The sequence below is a fragment of the Salvelinus namaycush genome, unplaced genomic scaffold (assembly GCF_016432855.1).
Source record: "Salvelinus namaycush isolate Seneca unplaced genomic scaffold, SaNama_1.0 Scaffold28, whole genome shotgun sequence".
NCBI lineage: Eukaryota > Metazoa > Chordata > Actinopteri > Salmoniformes > Salmonidae > Salvelinus > Salvelinus namaycush.
In genome coordinates, this window is record NW_024059674.1 from 521,959 (window position 1) to 542,184 (window position 20,226).

The 20,226-nt window shown below is 42.5% G+C and overlaps 1 protein-coding gene across 1 annotated transcript in view; it reads right to left on the reverse strand.

The window, feature by feature from the left end:
• Nucleotides 1-20,040, reverse strand: part of LOC120039567 (zinc finger protein 850-like) — a 54,688-nt gene extending 34,648 nt beyond the window's left edge. Inside the window, exons 1-6 of the mRNA XM_038984985.1 lie at nt 19,854-20,040; nt 19,420-19,552; nt 17,718-19,142; nt 7,225-7,289; nt 6,775-7,063; nt 3,679-4,134 (exon numbers count right to left, since the gene is read on the reverse strand). Of these exons, the coding sequence (XP_038840913.1) occupies nt 3,679-4,134; nt 6,775-7,063; nt 7,225-7,289; nt 17,718-19,142; nt 19,420-19,552; nt 19,854-19,862 (2,377 nt within the window). The 5' untranslated portion in view covers nt 19,863-20,040. The remainder of the gene's footprint in view (nt 1-3,678; nt 4,135-6,774; nt 7,064-7,224; nt 7,290-17,717; nt 19,143-19,419; nt 19,553-19,853) is intronic.
• Nucleotides 20,041-20,226: the final 186 nt, after the last annotated feature.

A 20,226-nucleotide genomic window follows, 5' to 3' on the forward strand; every position in this document is an offset into this window, starting at 1 on the left:
TACGGAGCTGCTCTTCTCTCCGGGGAAGGACTCTGCCCGTTCCATGATCTCGCCATCACGGTGACAACTCCATTGTGTCCTCCTCCCAGAGCGCTAAGAACCTTGGCGTGATCTGGACAACACCCTGTCGTTCTCAATAACATCAAGCGGTGGCCCTTCCTGTAGTTCATGCTCTACAACATCGCCGAGTACGACCCTGCCTCACAAGGAAGCGGCGCGGTCCATAATCCAGCACTTGTCATCTCCCGTCTGGATTACTGCAACTCGCTGTTGCTGGGCTAGAACAGACTCCCACGAAAACCTGCCTGTGCCATTAAACCCCTACAACTCATCCAGAACGCCGCAGCCTCTGGTGTTCACCTTCCCAAGTTCTCTCACTCACCCGCTCCTCGCTCGCTCCACTGGCTTCCAGTTGAAGCTTCGCATCCGCTACAAGACCAATGGTGCTTGCCCTACGGAGCTGTGAGGGGAACGGCACCTCAGTACCTTCAGGCTCTGATCAGGCCCTACACCCAAACAAGGGCACGCGTTCATCCACCTACTGCTGCTCGCCTCCCTACCACTGAGGAAAGTACAGTTCCCGCTCAGGCCCAGTCAAAACTGTTCGCTGCTCTGGCACCCCAATGGTGAACAAACTCCCTCACGACGCCAGGACAGCGGAGTCAATCACCACCTTCGGAGACACCTGAAACCCCACTCTTAAGGAATACCTAGGATAGGATAAAGCAATCCTTTGACCCCCCCCCCCCCCCCCCCCCCCCTTAAAAGATTAGATGCACTATTTAAGTGGCTGTTCACTGATGTCATAAGGTAATGCACAATGTAATCGCTCTGGATAAGAGCGTCTGCAATGACTAAATGTAATGTAAATGTAAAGTCTACCAGATACTGACTGGGGTCAGGACATACCAGTATCACCCTACTCAGATATGCTGGGGTCAGGACAATACCTTATCACCCTACTCAGATATGACTGGGGTCAGAAATACCAGTATCACCCTACTCAGATAATGGCTGGGGTCAGGACAATACCTGTATCACCCTACTCAGATAATGGCTGGGGTCAGGACAATACCTGTATCACCCTACTCAGATAATGACTGGGGTCAGGACAATACCTGTATCACCCTACTCAGATAATGACTGGGGTCAGGACAATACCTGTATCACCCTACTCAGATAATGACTGGGGTCAGGACAATACCAGTATTACCCTACTCAGATAATGACTGGGGTCAGGACGATACCAGTATCACCCTACTCAGATAATGACTGGGGTCAGGACAATACCAGTATCACCCTACTCAGATAATGACTGGGGTCAGGACGATACCAGTATCACCCTACTCAGATAATGACTGGGGTCAGGACAATACCAGTATCACCCTACTCAGATAATGACTGGGGTCAGGACGATACCAGTATCACCCAACTCAGATAATGGCTGGGGTCAGGACGATACCAGTATCACCCTACTCAGATAAGGACTGGGGTCAGGTCAATACCAGTATCACCCTACTCAGATAATGGCTGGGGTCAGGACGATATTCATGCTTCACATCTCTTTAGTCACACCTCCTGCCCACACTGATACCTCTTTAGTCACACCTTCTGTCTACACTGACACCTCTTCAGTCACACCTTCTGTCTACACTGACACCTCTTTAGTCACACCTTCTGTCTACACTGACACCTCTTTAGTCACACCTTCTGTCTACACTGACACCTCTTTAGTCACACCTTCTGCCTGACACCTCTTTAGTCACACCTACCTAAACTGAACTAAAACCATTTATTGGTGTGTAATATCTGACATTTTGTTTTTACAACAGTGAAATTATCAGGATAAAATATCAAAAGTTTTGTTTTTTACAGAAGCTTAAAGGGATACTTCGGGATTTTGGCAATGAGGTCTTTTATCTACTTCCCCAGCCAGATGAACTTGTGGATACCATTTTTATGTCTCTGTGTACAGTATGAAGGAAGTTAGAGGTTGTTTTGTGAGCCAATGCTAACTAGCGTTAGCGCTACGCCAGTTAGCAATTATTATTATTTTTAAATGATTTATTTAACCTTTATTTAACAAGGCAAGTCAATTGTGCTGCCGCTAGTCAGCAACTTCCTTCAAACTGCAAGCAGAAACATAAACATGGTATCCAAGAGTTTGGTTTACGTAGATAAAGGGCCTCATTACCAAATCCCAAAGGGGCAGCACTGAGTAACCTGAAAATAGGTGGCCATTTCAAACGGCCTCCTACTCAATTCTTGCTCGTACAATATGCATATTATCATTTCTATTGGATAGAAAACACTCTCTAGTTTCTTAAACCGTTTGAATTATTTCTCTAAGTGAACCAGAACTTTTTCTGCAGCCCATTTCCTATCCGGAGTGAGATTTCCAAATGCGAGGTCTCTTTTCAAGAGCTTGTCTATAAAAGGGCATGTCACTTGGGACCATAGAAACACTCATACGCCTCCCCTGGGTGTCATGCGGAAGTGAGAGCAGAAAGGACTTGAATATCTCGTTCAGGGATTGAATACAGCCTCTTGGAGTGAGACTTGCGCACTTTATTTTTTTTTCTGGGCGCGAAGTAGACCTGGACTCGGCTCCTGGAAAACGCTCGTTAAAGGTGAATATGTTCTCGGCTTCGATTTTATTTGATACATGTCACAATATCATCCTAAAGTATGTTTTTTCAATATAGTTTAATTATATTATTGAAATTTATTCTGGACTTTAGACGTGATGCGACGCAAGAATTTTGTCAAGATGGAGAGTTAGCGTCGCACTGCCAGTGTGCTTGCTAATTCAAGAGGGAAATCGTTCGTTCTGGATCGAAATAAAACGTTTCTGAACAAAGGACCCCTTGGAGAACATTCTGATGGAAAGATCACAAGATAGGACCCAATTTGGGATGCTTTTTCATATTCTGTCGAACTGTGCTATGCTACCGTTTGACTAGAATCAATGCTGCTGTGTGCTACTAATGTAGTAAGCTAATATAACGATATATGTGTTTTCGCTGTAAAACACTTCAAAATCGGAAATATTGGCTCTATTCACACGATCTTTGTCTTTCATTAGCTATCCACCATATATTTTTCTGAAATGTTTTATGATGTGTAATTAGTGTTGACGTGGTGTCTGTATTTCTCCTGGCTACTCCGTGCGATTTCTGATGTAGCTATGATGGTAGCAGTAATGTAAAACTGATTTATAGCTAAAATAGCACATTTTTTGAACAAAACATAGATTTATTGTGTAACATGTTATAGGACTGTCATCTGAGGTAGTTTTTCTAGGTTATTTAGGTTGGTTCTAGGTTAGTTAGGTTGGCTTGTGCATGCTACTTGCATCCTACTTGTGCTGTGAAAAATGTCTGTCCTCTTTTTTTTTGGTGGTGAGCTAACATAAATATATGTGGTGTTTTCTCTGTAAAACATTAAAAAATCGGACATGTTGGCTGGATTACAAATGTTTATCTTTCAAATGCTGTATTGGACTTGTTAATGTGTGAAAGTTAAATATTTAAAAAAAAATAGATTTTGAATTTCGCGCCCTGCACTTGAGCTGGATGTTGTCATAAGTGTACCGATGTCGGGACAGCCCGCCTAACAGGTTAAGAGGACAAACGTATTTCCACAGTTGGGTCCCTGGGCAGATGTACGAGTTCTCACCTTTGTGCACACTCTGGTGTATTTTCAGATTTCCTTTCTGAGCGAATCTCTTGCCGCACACAGAGCACTGGAAAGGCTTCTCTCCCGTGTGTATCCGCTCGTGCATCATCAGCTTATGTGCATCGGATGCTTCGTATCCACACGTTAAGCAGCGGTGAACCTTCTTGGTTTTGAACATGGTGGTTCCGTCTATATGAATGGTCTGGTGTAAGAGCATGTCGTAGACACGGGAGAATCCCTCTCCACATTTAAAGCAGCGGTGGGTCATCTTAGCTTTCTTCTGCTTAGGAATCTTTACCTTCTTCGGTTTCTCTTTTTTCTTCTTCGGCTGCTTTCGTTCTGGACTCTTCTTCCGTTTGCTCCCCTGTGTCTTCTCTTCCTCCTGGTGTTGTCGTTCCAGTGCTCCTGGTGTTGAGGTAGTTCCCTCACTACCGTGGCAGGAGTTAGGACTCATTCCTGTTGAGAGAAGAGAGTTCAGTGGGTCAGTATGGGTCGAGTTCCCTCACTACTAATAGCATGTAGCATACATGCTATTGTGTGAAAACAGTGGCCACGTATTCCCTATATAGTACACTACTGTAGACCAGGGCCCTATTCCCTATATAGTACACTACTATAGACCAGAGCCCTATTCCCTATATAGTACACTACTATAGACCAGAGCCCTATTCCCTATATAGTACACTACTATAGACCAGAGCCCTATATAGTACACTACTATAGACCAGAGCCCTATTCCCTATATAGTACACTACTATAGACCAGTCTATGCATTACTCATCTCATATGTATATACTGTATTCTATTCAACTGTATCTTAGTCTATGCATTACTCATCTCATATGTATATACTGTATTCTATTCTACTGTATCTTAGTCTATGCATTACTCATCTCATATGTATATACTGTATTCTATTCTACTGTATCTTAGTCTATGCATTACTCATCTCATATGTATATACTGTATTCTATTCTACTGTATCTTAGTCTATACATTACTCATCTCATATGTATATACTGTATACTATTCTACTGTATTTTAGTCTATACATTACTCATCTCATATGTATATACTGTATTCTATCCTATTCTACTGTATCTTAGTCTATGCATTACTCATCTCATATGTATATACTGTATTCTATTCTACTGTATCTTAGTCTATACATTACTCATCTCTCTGCCGCTCTGACATTGCTCGTCCTAATATTTATATATTCTTAATTCCATTCCTTTACCTTAGATTGTGTGTATTGTTAGATATGACTTGTTATATACTACTGCACTGTTGGAGCTAGAAACACAAGCATTTCACTACACCTGCAATAACATCTGCTAAAGATGTGTATGTGACCAATAACATCTGCTGAACACGTGTATGTGACCAATAACATCTGCTGAACACGTGTATGTGACCAGTAACATCTGCTGAACACGTGTATGTGACCAATAACATCTGATAACCATGTGTATGTGACCAATAACATCTGCATGTGACCAATAACATCTGCTGGACACGTGTATGTGACCAATAACATCTGCTGAACACGTGTATGTGACCAATAACATCTGCTGAACACGTGTATGTGACCAATAACATCTGCTGAACACGTGTATGTGACCAGTAACATCTGCTGAACACGTGTATGTGACCAATAACATCTGCCTAACACATGTATGTGACCAGTAACATCTGCTGAACACGTGTATGTGACCAGTAACATCTGCCTAACACGTGTATGTGACCAATAACATCTGCCTAACACATGTATGTGACCAGTAACATCTGCTGAACACGTGTATGTGACCAGTAACATCTGCCTAACACGTGTATGTGACCAATAACATCTGCTGAACACGTGTATGTGACCAATAACATCTGCTGAACACGTGTATGTGACCAATAACATCTGCTGAACACGTGTATGTGACCAGTAACATCTGCCTAACACATGTATGTGACCAGTAACATCTGCTGAACACGTGTATGTGACCAATAACATCTGCTGAACACGTGTATGTGACCAATAACATCTGCTGAACACGTGTATGTGACCAATAACATCTGCTGAACACGTGTATGTGACCAATACATCTGCTGAACACGTGTATGTGACCAGTAACATCTATGACGTGTTTGACCAAACATCTGCTGAACACGTGTATGTGACCAATAACATCTGATAAACACGTGTATGTGACCAGTAACATCTGCTAAACACGTGTATGTGACCAGTAACATGTGCTGAACACGTATGTGACCAATAACATCTGCTGAACATGTGTATGTGACCAATAACATCTGCTAAACACGTGTATGTGACCAATAACATCTGCTAACCATGTGTATGTGACCAGTAACATCTGCTAAACACGTGTATGTGACCAATAACATCTGCTGAACACGTGTATGTGACCAGTAACATGTGCTGAACAGTGTATGTGACCAATAACATCTGCTGAACACGTGTATGTGACCAATAACATCTGCTAAACACGTGTATGTGACCAGTAACATCTGATGAACACGTGTATGTGACCAATAACATCTGCTGAACACGTGTATGTGACCAATAACATCTGCTAAACACGTGTATGTGACCAGTAACATCTGCTAAACACGTGTATGTGACCAGTAACATGTGCTGAACACGTATGTGACCAATAACATCTGCTGAACATGTGTATGTGACCAATAACATCTGCTAAACACGTGTATGTGACCAATAACATCTGCTAACCATGTGTATGTGACCAGTAACATCTGCTAAACACGTGTATGTGACCAATAACATCTGCTGAACACGTGTATGTGACCAGTAACATGTGCTGAACACGTGTATGTGACCAGTAACATGTGCTGAACACGTGTATGTGACCAGTAACATCTGCTGAACACGTGTATGTGACCAATAACATCTGCTGAACACGTGTATGTGACCAATAACATCTGCTGAACACGTGTATGTGACCAATAACATCTGCTGAACACGTGTATGTGACCAGTAACATCTGCTGAACACGTGTATGTGACCAATAACATGTGCCTAACACATGTATGTGACCAGTAACATGTGATTTGACTTTGACTTACCAAGATGAGGAGTATCCCAGGAAGCCTGTTCTACTACAGAATTCAACAGATCACCGACTTCCTCTTCCTCTTCCTCCCCTTCCTCCTCCTCTTCTTCATCTTCACCCTCTTCCACCTCCCACTCTTCTCCATCCTCTTCCTCATCCTCCTCTTCTTCTTCCTCCTCCTCTTCTTCCTCATCCTCCTCCTCTTCTTCAATATGAATGTTCATCCCAGGTGTTTGAGTGATGTCCTCATGTCTTCGGTCAGGGCCCAGGGACTCTGTCGACCCCGATTGAGGCCCAGGATCCTAGAATAAAGACAGGACTGTTTCTAGTAAAGTTACCATGGAAACCATGTTGGAACAAAAACGGGTTCAATAGAACAGTAAAATACATAATAATAATGTTTATAATGGTAACAATGGTAACAATATCTCCTATTAAAATGTTTGTTATTATTTTCTCCCACCTTGTTGATGTGTGACGTAGGGGGACTTCCTCCTTCACTACCAGAGTCACGGACAGGACTCTCACCTGTAGAGATAGGTTGGTATTATGGGTTATAATGAGACTACCAGGACTCTCTCCTGTAGAGATAGGTTGGTATTATGGGTTATAATGAGACTCATGATTCATCGTAGAGGGAAGGGATTTTGGAGAATATATGGTTCTAGGGATGCCGCAGACTTACGCGGAATCTCTCGACCGCTCATTTCACGTGGAGCGACCGAATCTGGGTCTCTGCTTGTCGCATTATAATGAGACTACCAGAGTCATGGACAGGACTCTCACCTGTAGAGATAGGTTGGTATTATGGGTTATAATGAGACTACCAGGACTCTCTCCTGTAGAGATAGGTTGGTATTATGGGTATATAATGAGAACTACCAGGACTCTCTCCTGTAGAGATAGGTTGGTATTATGGGTTTATAATGAGACTACCAGGACCTTTCATCCTGTAGAGATAGGTTGGTATTATGGGTTATAATGAGACTACCTGGACTCTCACCGTAGAGATAGGTTGGTATTATGGGTTATAATGAGACTACCTGGACTCTCACCTGTAGAGATAGGTTGGTATTATGGGTTATAATGAGACTACCAGGACTCTCACCTGTAGAGATAGGTTGGTATTATGGGTTATAATGAGACTACCAGGACTCTCTCCTGTAGAGATAGGTTGGTATTATGGGTTATAATGAGACTACCAGAGTCATGGACAGGACTCTCACCTGTAGAGATAGGTTGGTATTATGGGTTATAATGAGACTACCAGGACTCTCTCCTGTAGAGATAGGTTGGTATTATGGGTTATAATGAGACTACCTGGACTCTCCCTGTAGAGATAGGTTGGTATTATGGGTTATAATGAGACTACCTGGACTCTCACCTGTAGAGATAGGTTGGTATTATGGGTTATAATGAGACTACCAGGACTCTCACCTGTAGAGATAGGTTGGTATTATGGGTTATAATGAGACTACCAGGACTCTCTCCTGTAGAGATAGGTTGGTATTATGGGTTATAATGAGACTACCAGAGTCATGGACAGGACTCTCACCTGTAGAGATAGGTTGGTATTATGGGCTATAATGAGACTACCAGGACTCTCTCCTGTAGAGATAGGTTGGTATTATGGGTTATAATGAGACTACCAGGACTCTCTCCTGTAGAGATAGTTGGTAACCAGGACTCTCCTGTAGAGATAGGTTGGTATTATGGGTTATAATGAGACTACCAGGACTCTCTCCTGTAGAGATAGGTTGGTATTATGGGTTATAATGAGACTACCAGGACTCTCCTGTAGAGATAGGTTGGTATTATGGGTTATAATGAGACTACCAGGACTCTCTCCTGTAGAGATAGGTTGGTATTATGGGTTATAATGAGACTACCTGGACTCTCACCTGTAGAGATAGGTTGGTATTATGGGTTATAATGAGACTACCAGGACTCTCACCTGTAGAGATAGGTTGGTATTATGGGTTGTAATGAGACTACCAGGACTCTCCTGTAGAGATAGGTTGGTATTATGGGTTATAGTGAGACTACCAGAGCCATGGACAGGACTCTCTCCTGTAGAGATAGGTTGGTATTATGGGCTATAATGAGACTACCAGGACTCTCTCCTGTAGAGATAGGTTGGTATTATGGGTTATAATGAGACTACCAGGACTCTCTCCTGTAGAGATAGGTTGGTATTATGGGTTATAATGAGACTACCAGAGCCATGGACAGGACTCTCTCCTGTAGAGATAGGTTGGTATTATGGGTTATAATGAGACTACCAGGACTCTCTCCTGTAGAGATAGGTTGGTATTATGGGTTATAATGAGACTACCAGGACTCTCTCCTGTAGAGATAGGTTGGTATTATGGGTTATAATGAGACTACCAGGACTCTCACCTGTAGAGATAGGTTGGTATTATGGGCTATAATGAGACTACCAGAGCCATGGACAGGACTCTCTCCTGTAGAGATAGGTTGGTATTCTGGGTTATAATGAGACTACCAGGACTCTCTCCTGTAGAGATAGGTTGGTATTATGGGTTATAATGAGACTACCTGGACTCTCACCTGTAGAGATAGGTTGGTATTATGGGTTATAATGAGACTACCAGGACTCTCTCCTGTAGAGATAGGTTGGTATTATGGGTTATAATGAGACTACCAGGACTCTCTCCTGTAGAGATAGGTTGGTATTATGGGTTATAATGAGACTACCAGGACTCTCTCCTGTAGAGATAGGTTGGTATTATGGGTTATAATGAGACTACCAGGACTCTCTCCTGTAGAGATAGGTTGGTATTATGGGTTATAATGAGACTACCTGGACTCTCACCTATAGAGATAGGTTGGTATTATGGGTTATAATGAGACTACCAGGACTCTCACCTGTAGAGATAGGTTGGTATTATGGGTTATAATGAGACTACCAGGACTCTCTCCTGTAGAGATAGGTTGGTATTATGGGTTATAATGAGACTACCAGAGTCATGGACAGGACTCTCACCTGTAGAGATAGGTTGGTATTATGGGTTATAATGAGACTACCAGGACTCTCTCCTGTAGAGATAGGTTGGTATTATGGGTTATAATGAGACTACCAGGACTCTCTCCTGTAGAGATAGGTTGGTATTATGGGTTATAATGAGACTACCAGGACTTTCTCCTGTAGAGATAGGTTGGTATTATGGGTTATAATGAGACTACCTGGACTCTCACCTGTAGAGATAGGTTGGTATTATGGGTTATAATGAGACTACCTGGACTCTCACCTGTAGAGATAGGTTGGTATTATGGGTTATAATGAGACTACCAGGACTCTCACCTGTAGAGATAGGTTGGTATTATGGGTTATAATGAGACTACCAGGACTCTCTCCTGTAGAGATAGGTTGGTATTATGGGTTATAATGAGACTACCAGAGTCATGGACAGGACTCTCACCTGTAGAGATAGGTTGGTATTATGGGCTATAATGAGACTACCAGGACTCTCTCCTCTAGAGATAGGTTGGTATTATGGGTTATAATGAGACTACCTGGACTCTCCCTGTAGAGATAGGTTGGTATTATGGGTTATAATGAGACTACCTGGACTCTCACCTGTAGAGATAGGTTGGTATTATGGGTTATAATGAGACTACCAGGACTCTCACCTGTAGAGATAGGTTGGTATTATGGGTTATAATGAGACTACCAGGACTCTCTCCTGTAGAGATAGGTTGGTATTATGGGTTATAATGAGACTACCAGAGTCATGGACAGGACTCTCACCTGTAGAGATAGGTTGGTATTATGGGCTATACTGAGACTACCAGGACTCTCTCCTGTAGAGATAGGTTGGTATTATGGGTTATAATGAGACTACCAGGACTCTCTCCTGTAGAGATAGGTTGGTATTATGGGTTATAATGAGACTACCAGGACTCTCTCCTGTAGAGATAGGTTGGTATTATGGGTTATAATGAGACTACCAGGACTCTCTCCTGTAGAGATAGGTTGGTATTATGGGTTATAATGAGACTACCAGGACTCTCTCCTGTAGAGATAGGTTGGTATTATGGGTTATAATGAGACTACCAGGACTCTCACCTGTAGAGATAGGTTGGTATTATGGGTTATAATGAGACTACCAGGACTCTCTCCTGTAGAGATAGGTTGGTATTATGGGTTATAATGAGACTACCAGGACTCTCACCTGTAGAGATAGGTTGGTATTATGGGTTATAATGAGACTACCAGGACTCTCTCCTGTAGAGATAGGTTGGTATTATGGGTTATAATGAGACTACCAGGACTCTCACCTGTAGAGATAGGTTGGTATTATGGGTTATAATGAGACTACCAGGACTCTCTCCTGTAGAGATAGGTTGGTATTATGGGTTATAATGAGACTACCAGGACTCTCTCCTGTAGAGATAGGTTGGTATTATGGGTTATAATGAGACTACCAGGACTCTCTCCTGTAGAGATAGGTTGGTATTATGGGTTATAATGAGACTACCAGGACTCTCTCCTGTAGAGATAGGTTGGTATTATGGGTTATAATGAGACTACCAGGACTCTCTCCTGTAGAGATAGGTTGGTATTATGGGTTATAATGAGACAACCAGGACTCTCTCCTGTAGAGATAGGTTGGTATTATGGGTTATAATGAGACTACCAGGACTCCCCTGTAGAGATAGGTTGGTATTATGGGTTATAATGAGACTACCAGGACTCTCTCCTGTAGAGATAGGTTGGTATTATGGGTTATAATGAGACTACCAGGACTCTCCTGTAGAGATAGGTTGGTATTATGGGTTATAATGAGACTACCAGGACTCTCTCCTGTAGAGATAGGTTGGTATTATGGGTTATAGTGAGACTACCAGAGCCATGGACAGGACTCTCTCCTGTAGAGATAGGTTGGTATTATGGGTTATAATGAGACTACCAGGACTCTCTCCTGTAGAGATAGGTTGGTATTATGGGTTATAATGAGACTACCAGGACTCTCTCCTGTAGAGATAGGTTGGTATTATGGGTTATAATGAGACTACCAGGACTCTCTCCTGTAGAGATAGGTTGGTATTATGGGTTATAATGAGACTACCTGGACTCTCACCTGTAGAGATAGGTTGGTATTATGGGTTATAATGAGACTACCAGGACTCTCACCTGTAGAGATAGGTTGGTATTATGGGTTATAATGAGACTACCAGGACTCTCTCCTGTAGAGATAGGTTGGTATTATGGGTTATAATGAGACTACCAGAGTCATGGACAGGACTCTCACCTGTAGAGATAGGTTGGTATTATGGGCTATACTGAGACTACCAGGACTCTCTCCTGTAGAGATAGGTTGGTATTATGGGTTATAATGAGACTACCAGGACTCTCTCCTGTAGAGATAGGTTGGTATTATGGGTTATAATGAGACTACCAGGACTCTCTCCTGTAGAGATAGGTTGGTATTATGGGTTATAATGAGACTACCAGGACTCTCTCCTGTAGAGATAGGTTGGTATTATGGGTTATAATGAGACTACCAGGACTCTCTCCTGTAGAGATAGGTTGGTATTATGGGTTATAATGAGACTACCAGGACTCTCACCTGTAGAGATAGGTTGGTATTATGGGTTATAATGAGACTACCAGGACTCTCTCCTGTAGAGATAGGTTGGTATTATGGGTTATAATGAGACTACCAGGACTCTCACCTGTAGAGATAGGTTGGTATTATGGGTTATAATGAGACTACCAGAGTCATGGACAGGACTCTCACCTGTAGAGATAGGTTGGTATTATGGGTTATAATGAGACTACCAGGACTCTCTCCTGTAGAGATAGGTTGGTATTATGGGTTATAATGAGACTACCAGGACTCTCTCCTGTAGAGATAGGTTGGTATTATGGGTTATAATGAGACAACCAGGACTCTCTCCTGTAGAGATAGGTTGGTATTATGGGTTATAATGAGACTACCTGGACTCTCACCTGTAGAGATAGGTTGGTATTATGGGTTATAATGAGACTACCAGGACTCTCACCTGTAGAGATAGGTTGGTATTATGGGTTATAATGAGACTACCAGGACTCTCTCCTGTAGAGATAGGTTGGTATTATGGGTTATAATGAGACTACCAGAGTCATGGACAGGACTCTCACCTGTAGAGATAGGTTGGTATTATGGGCTATAATGAGACTACCAGGACTCTCTCCTCTAGAGATAGGTTGGTATTATGGGTTATAATGAGACTACCTGGACTCTCCCTGTAGAGATAGGTTGGTATTATGGGTTATAATGAGACTACCTGGACTCTCACCTGTAGAGATAGGTTGGTATTATGGGTTATAATGAGACTACCAGGACTCTCACCTGTAGAGATAGGTTGGTATTATGGGTTATAATGAGACTACCAGGACTCTCTCCTGTAGAGATAGGTTGGTATTATGGGTTATAATGAGACAACCAGGACTCTCTCCTGTAGAGATAGGTTGGTATTATGGGTTATAATGAGACTACCAGGACTCTCTCCTGTAGAGATAGGTTGGTATTATGGGTTATAATGAGACAACCAGGACTCTCTCCTGTAGAGATAGGTTGGTATTATGGGTTATAATGAGACTACCAGGACTCCCCTGTAGAGATAGGTTGGTATTATGGGTTATAATGAGACTACCAGGACTCTCTCCTGTAGAGATAGGTTGGTATTATGGGTTATAATGAGACTACCAGGACTCTCACCTGTAGAGATAGGTTGGTATTATGGGTTATAATGAGACTACCAGGACTCTCTCCTGTAGAGATAGGTTGGTATTATGGGTTATAGTGAGACTACCAGAGCCATGGACAGGACTCTCTCCTGTAGAGATAGGTTGGTATTATGGGTTATAATGAGACTACCAGGACTCTCTCCTGTAGAGATAGGTTGGTATTATGGGTTATAATGAGACTACCAGGACTCTCTCCTGTAGAGATAGGTTGGTATTATGGGTTATAATGAGACTACCAGGACTCTCTCCTGTAGAGATAGGTTGGTATTATGGGTTATAATGAGACTACCTGGACTCTCACCTGTAGAGATAGGTTGGTATTATGGGTTATAATGAGACTACCAGGACTCTCACCTGTAGAGATAGGTTGGTATTATGGGTTATAATGAGACTACCAGGACTCTCTCCTGTAGAGATAGGTTGGTATTATGGGTTATAATGAGACTAAAGAGCCATGGACAGGACTCTCTCCTGTAGAGATAGGTTGGTATTATGGGCTATAATGAGACTACCAGGACTCTCTCCTGTAGAGATAGGTTGGTATTATGGGCTTATACTGAGACTACCAGGACTCTCTCCTGTAGAGATAGGTTGGTATTATGGGTTATAATGAGACTACCAGGACTCTCTCCTGTAGAGATAGGTTGGTATTATGGGTTATAATGAGACTACCAGGACTCTCACCTGTAGAGATAGGTTGGTATTATGGGTTATAATGAGACTACCAGGACTCTCTCCTGTAGAGATAGGTTGGTATTATGGGTTATAATGAGACTACCAGGACTCTCACCTGTAGAGATAGGTTGGTATTATGGGTTATAATGAGACTACCAGGACTCTCTCCTGTAGAGATAGGTTGGTATTATGGGTTATAATGAGACTACCAGGACTCTCACCTGTAGAGATAGGTTGGTATTATGGGTTATAATGAGACTACCAGGACTCTCTCCTGTAGAGATAGGTTGGTATTATGGGTTATAATGAGACATACCAGGACTCTCTCCTGTAGAGATAGGTTGGTATTATGGGTTATAATGAGACTACCAGGACTCTCTCCTGTAGAGATAGGTTGGTATTATGGGTTATAATGAGACTACCAGGACTCTCTCCTGTAGAGATAGGTTGGTATTATGGGTTATAATGAGACTACCAGGACTCTCTCCTGTAGAGATAGGTTGGTATTATGGGTTATAATGAGACTACCAGGACTCTCTCCTGTAGAGATAGGTTGGTATTATGGGTTATAATGAGACTACCAGGACTCTCCTGTAGAGATAGGTTGGTATTATGGGTTATAATGAGACTACCAGGACTCTCTCCTGTAGAGATAGGTTGGTATTATGGGTTATAATGAGACTACCAGGACTCTCACCTGTAGAGATAGGTTGGTATTATGGGTTATAATGAGACTACCAGGACTCTCTCCTGTAGAGATAGGTTGGTATTATGGGTTATAATGAGACTACCAGGACTCTCTCCTGTAGAGATAGGTTGGTATTATGGGTTATAATGAGACTACAGGACTCTCTCCTGTAGAGATAGGTTGGTATTATGGGTTATAATGAGACTACCAGGACTCTCTCCTGTAGAGATAGGTTGGTATTATGGGTTATAATGAGACTACCAGGACTCTCTCCTGTAGAGATAGGTTGGTATTATGGGTTATAATGAGACTACCAGGACTCTCTCCTGTAGAGATAGGTTGGTATTATGGGTTATAATGAGACTACCTGGACTCTCACCTGTAGAGATAGGTTGGTATTATGGGTTATAATGAGACTACCAGGACTCTCACCTGTAGAGATAGGTTGGTATTATGGGTTATAATGAGACTACCAGGACTCTCTCCTGTAGAGATAGGTTGGTATTATGGGTTATAATGAGACTACCAGAGTCATGGACAGGACTCTCACCTGTAGAGATAGGTTGGTATTATGGGTTATAATGAGACTACCAGGACTCTCTCCTGTAGAGATAGGTTGGTATTATGTGTTATAATGAGACTACCAGGACTCTCTCCTGTAGAGATAGGTTGGTATTATGGGTTATAATGAGACTACCAGAGTCATGGACAGGACTCTCACCTGTAGAGATAGGTTGGTATTATGGGTTATAATGAGACTACCAGGACTCCCCTGTAGAGATAGGTTGGTATTATGGGTTATAATGAGACTACCAGGACTCTCTCCTGTAGAGATAGGTTGGTATTATGGGTTATAATGAGACTACCAGAGCCATGGACAGGACTCTCTCCTGTAGAGATAGGTTGGTATTATGGGTTATAATGAGACTACCAGGACTCTCTCCTGTAGAGATAGGTTGGTATTATGGGTTATAATGAGACTACCAGGACTCTCTCCTGTAGAGATAGGTTGGTATTATGGGTTATAATGAGACTACCAGGACTCTCTCCTGTAGAGATAGGTTGGTATTATGGGTTATAATGAGACTACCTGGACTCTCACCTGTAGAGATAGGTTGGTATTATGGGTTATAATGAGACTACCAGGACTCTCACCTGTAGAGATAGGTTGGTATTATGGGTTATAATGAGACTACCAGGACTCTCTCCTGTAGAGATAGGTTGGTATTATGGGTTATAATGAGACTACCAGAGTCATGGACAGGACTCTCACCTGTAGAGATAGGTTGGTATTATGGGTTAGACCCCCCCCCGCGGACACGCCATGTCTATTTCCATGGGAACAAGCACTGTTCATGACACAAACTGTTCACACCCCTCTTGTTGGTGGAGAAAACATTTTGTGGGTATAAAGCTTATTTCCTGCCATACTACACGTTTGTCATGGGGTGCAGGGAACATGTTGCAGTATTGAAGCCAAATCTAATGTGTATTCATGTGATATCTAAATGACTCAAACAATGCAACAAAATCTATGAGCAAAAAAACGTTAGCTGACACGGGCTAGTTGACCCGGACATTTCTGACCAGTTATTAGTATCTCTCTAAGGTATGTAATGACTGACACGGTCTAGTTGACCCGGACACTTCTGACCAGTTATTAGTATCTCTCTAAGGTATGTAATGACTGACACGGGCTAGTTGACCCAGACATTTCTGACCAGTTATTAGTATCTCTCTAAGGTATGTAATGACTGACACGGGCTAGTTGACCCGGACACTTCTGACCAGTTATTAGTATCTCTCTAAGGTATGTAATGACTGACCAGTTATTAGTATCTCTCTGAGGTATGTAATGACTGACCAGTTATTAGTATCTCTCTGAGGTATGTAATGACTGACCAGTTATTAGTATCTCTCTAAGGTATGTAATGACTGACCAGTTATTAGTATCTCTCTGAGGTATGTAATGACTGACCAGTTATTAGTATCTCTCTGAGGTATGTAATGACTGACCAGTTATTAGTATCTCTCTGAGGTATGTAATGACTGACCAGTTATTAGTATCTCTCTGAGGTATGTAATGACTGACCAGTTATTAGTATCTCTCTAAGGTATGTAATGACTGACCAGTTATTAGTATCTCTCTAAGGTATGTAATGACTGACCAGTTATTAGTATCTCTCTAAGGTATGTAATGACTGACACGGGCTAGTTGACCCGGACCTTTCTGACCAGTTATTAGTATCTCTCTAAGGTATGTAATGACTGACCAGTTATTAGTATCTCTCTGAGGTATGTAATGACTGACCAGTTATTAGTATCTCTCTGAGGTATGTAATGACTGACCAGTTATTAGTATCTCTCTGAGGTATGTAATGACTGACCAGTTATTAGTATCTCTCTGAGGTATGTAATGACTGACCAGTTATTAGTATCTCTCTGAGGTATGTAATGACTGACCAGTTATTAGTATCTCTCTGAGGTATGTAATGACTGACCAGTTATTAGTATCTCTCTGAGGTATGTAATGACTGACCAGTTATTAGTATCTCTCTGAGGTATGTAATGACTGACCAGTTATTAGTATCTCTCTGATGTATGTAATGACTGACCAGTTATTAGTATCTCTCTGAGGTATGTAATGACTGACATGACAAGAGGAACTGATGATGAACTACCCAATTTCTACATTGCACCTTGTGCATTTTACTATTACAATTTTCAAGAGTACATTTAAAGCCGGACTGAGTTCCTTAAAACCACTGGGTTAGATAATGAGTCAGACTCTATTACTGTGTAACTGAAGAACAGTCAGCGTTCTGCCTCCACTTACTATGTTGAACAGAATCCCAGTCAACTTCTTCTCCATCAGAATTAATCAGCCCTCCAACTTCCTCTGCATTATCCGTCGCCCCTTCTCCATCCTCCTCCACCTTGTCCTTCTCCTCTTCGACTTTAGCCTTCAGCCCCAGTGTTTGACAGAGGTCCTGTAGGTTATCAGATACCATCTCCTGCCCCTGTGATGTGTTCTCCTCCTCACAGTGGATGGGTTTCTCTGCTTCTGTTGTGTGTGACCGCTGGTGCAAGTTCAAACTTCCTTTTGTAGCAAAATTCTTCCCACAGTCAGGGCAGGGGTATGGCTTCTTTCCTGTGTGGATTCTCATGTGGATCTGTAGAGACGATGACGTTTTGAAATGTTTCCCACATTCTAAGCAGCAGTGAGACGACGTCTTAGTTGTGTGATTCTCCTGGTGTTGTTCAGGTTCTGCTGCTGATACAGAGAGACTCTCAACTTTTTTGCCGTGTGATTGCTGGTGTATTTCTTTCAAACTTAGCGAGTCCGGTCTCTCTCCTGTGTGTTGCAGCTGGTGTCTTTTCAAGGATGTACAGAAGGTAAATCTCTTGTCACACTCGGAGCAGGCGTAAGGCTTCTCTCCAGTGTGCAGTTTCTGGTGTTGTTTAAGATATGCTTTCTGAGTGAAGCCCTTCCTACAGATGGAACAGGAGAAAGGCTTCTCTCCTGTGTGGGAGAGCTGGTGGGCAGTCAGGTTGGCTTTCTGGGTGAAGCACTTGCCACAGACAGAGCAGGAGAAAGGTTTCTCACCAGTGTGCACTAACATGTGTTGGTTCAAATTTCCCTTTTGGTTGAAGCTCTTCTCACACACGGAACATTTGTAAGACTTCTCCCCGGTGTGTTTCAGCTCATGTGATTTCAAGGTGTGTAGATAAGTATAACTCTTCCCACACACGGAGCAGGAGTGAGGCTTTTCTCCTGTGTGTGTCAGCAGGTGTCTGCGTAGTTTGTAAGCACTAGAGAACTCTCTTCCACACTCCAGGCAGCAGTTCTTTGCCTGTTCAGGATCTCCCGATATAGAGGGACTGCCCTCCCCACTAGAACAGTGGAACCGCTGGTGTGTCTTCAGATGTTCCTCCCGAGTGAAACTCTTCCCACAGTCAGAACAGAAGCAGGGCCTCTCTCCTGTGTGAGTCAGAAGGTGTCGTTGTAGTTTAGATGGACATGGGAACTCCTTCCCACAGTCCAGGCAGCTGTAGCTCTTCCTGGGTTTGGGACTGGTCTTCTTCTCTCCTGTGTGTGTTGTGTTACGATGTTTTCTTAGATAATGCTGGGTAGGGAACTCCTCTCCACACTCTCTGCAGCTGTGTGTGTTCTTGGCTGTGTGATTGTCCTCCTGTTGTTCAGGTGCTCCTGAGGTAGAACTTGCCCCCTCACTGTCAGAGTGACGGCTGGAACTCTCTCCTGTGGGGATATAGGAAGAGTCCGATCAGGATTGCTCGAGTGGAAACCAAAGGGGTATATTCATTAGTGTACACCGTAGCAAATGAAAACAAGTGTTTCTTATAGTCCCTTTCCCTGTTTCGGCTATTAGCGTCCTAGTGAATACACCCCAGCTTGTGTAAGTGTTGCACTGTTTTGTTAACGCTGTACCTAAACAACACCGTCAGATGGTTTAAACATTCAGTCTGCCTCAGCCTCCACCTACTAAAAGTTAATGGAAATCTCTCAACCGACTTACCTCTCAATCTTAGAAAGTCACTGAAGTAGTCAAGGCTCCTAGGAACCATCTCTGGACCGCCTGTGCTCTGGTCACCATGGATACAGTCAGGAACCAGTAGATTTGACTGGTTTGGCTGGGGTTCATCTAAATCCTGATTGAAAAGTACAGTCAGAGATAGGCCTAGAAGATAATGTCATGTTATTGGCTTTGGTCTTAATAACGAACTGACTTGATAAAATAGTCCTTACTACTTGACAAATGTATACCCAACTTCTACAAATGACAAGCTAACCTTGAACAAGACAATGACAATGGAGTTGACTAAAGCAGAGCCATGTATTTACATAACTAGCTAACCAGCTATATCTATACCTGCTGTATCTATGGCTTTGGGCTCAAGCAAAACAGGTTTTAGTTTCAGGGCAACTAGCTAGCTATAGCTCACTTCTCACCTCATACATTGTGTGAGCTGAAGCAACAACAACAAAAAATTGCGGAGAAAATGTTGTTCTCCGGCTGTAGCAAGCAATCAGTTCAAATGTTGCTTTGTTATGAGAAATCACAGCTATTTCGCAAAAATAGACAGCAGGCTAAGTTAGCATAGCATACTGAGCTAGCTAACGGTACTTAGCTAGCTAATAATGTTAGCTTAAGTTGTCGTTTGTAACTTCACGTCTGTCTGGTTTAATAGTTTCATATCTACGTTATCACAGGATGGAAATAGTCTACGCCAAGTATATTGAAGATATATTTGTAAATAACTCTAGCTACAATGCTTTTGAGTAAGGTTTATCTAAGCAGACTAGCTATGTTGACAGAACCGCC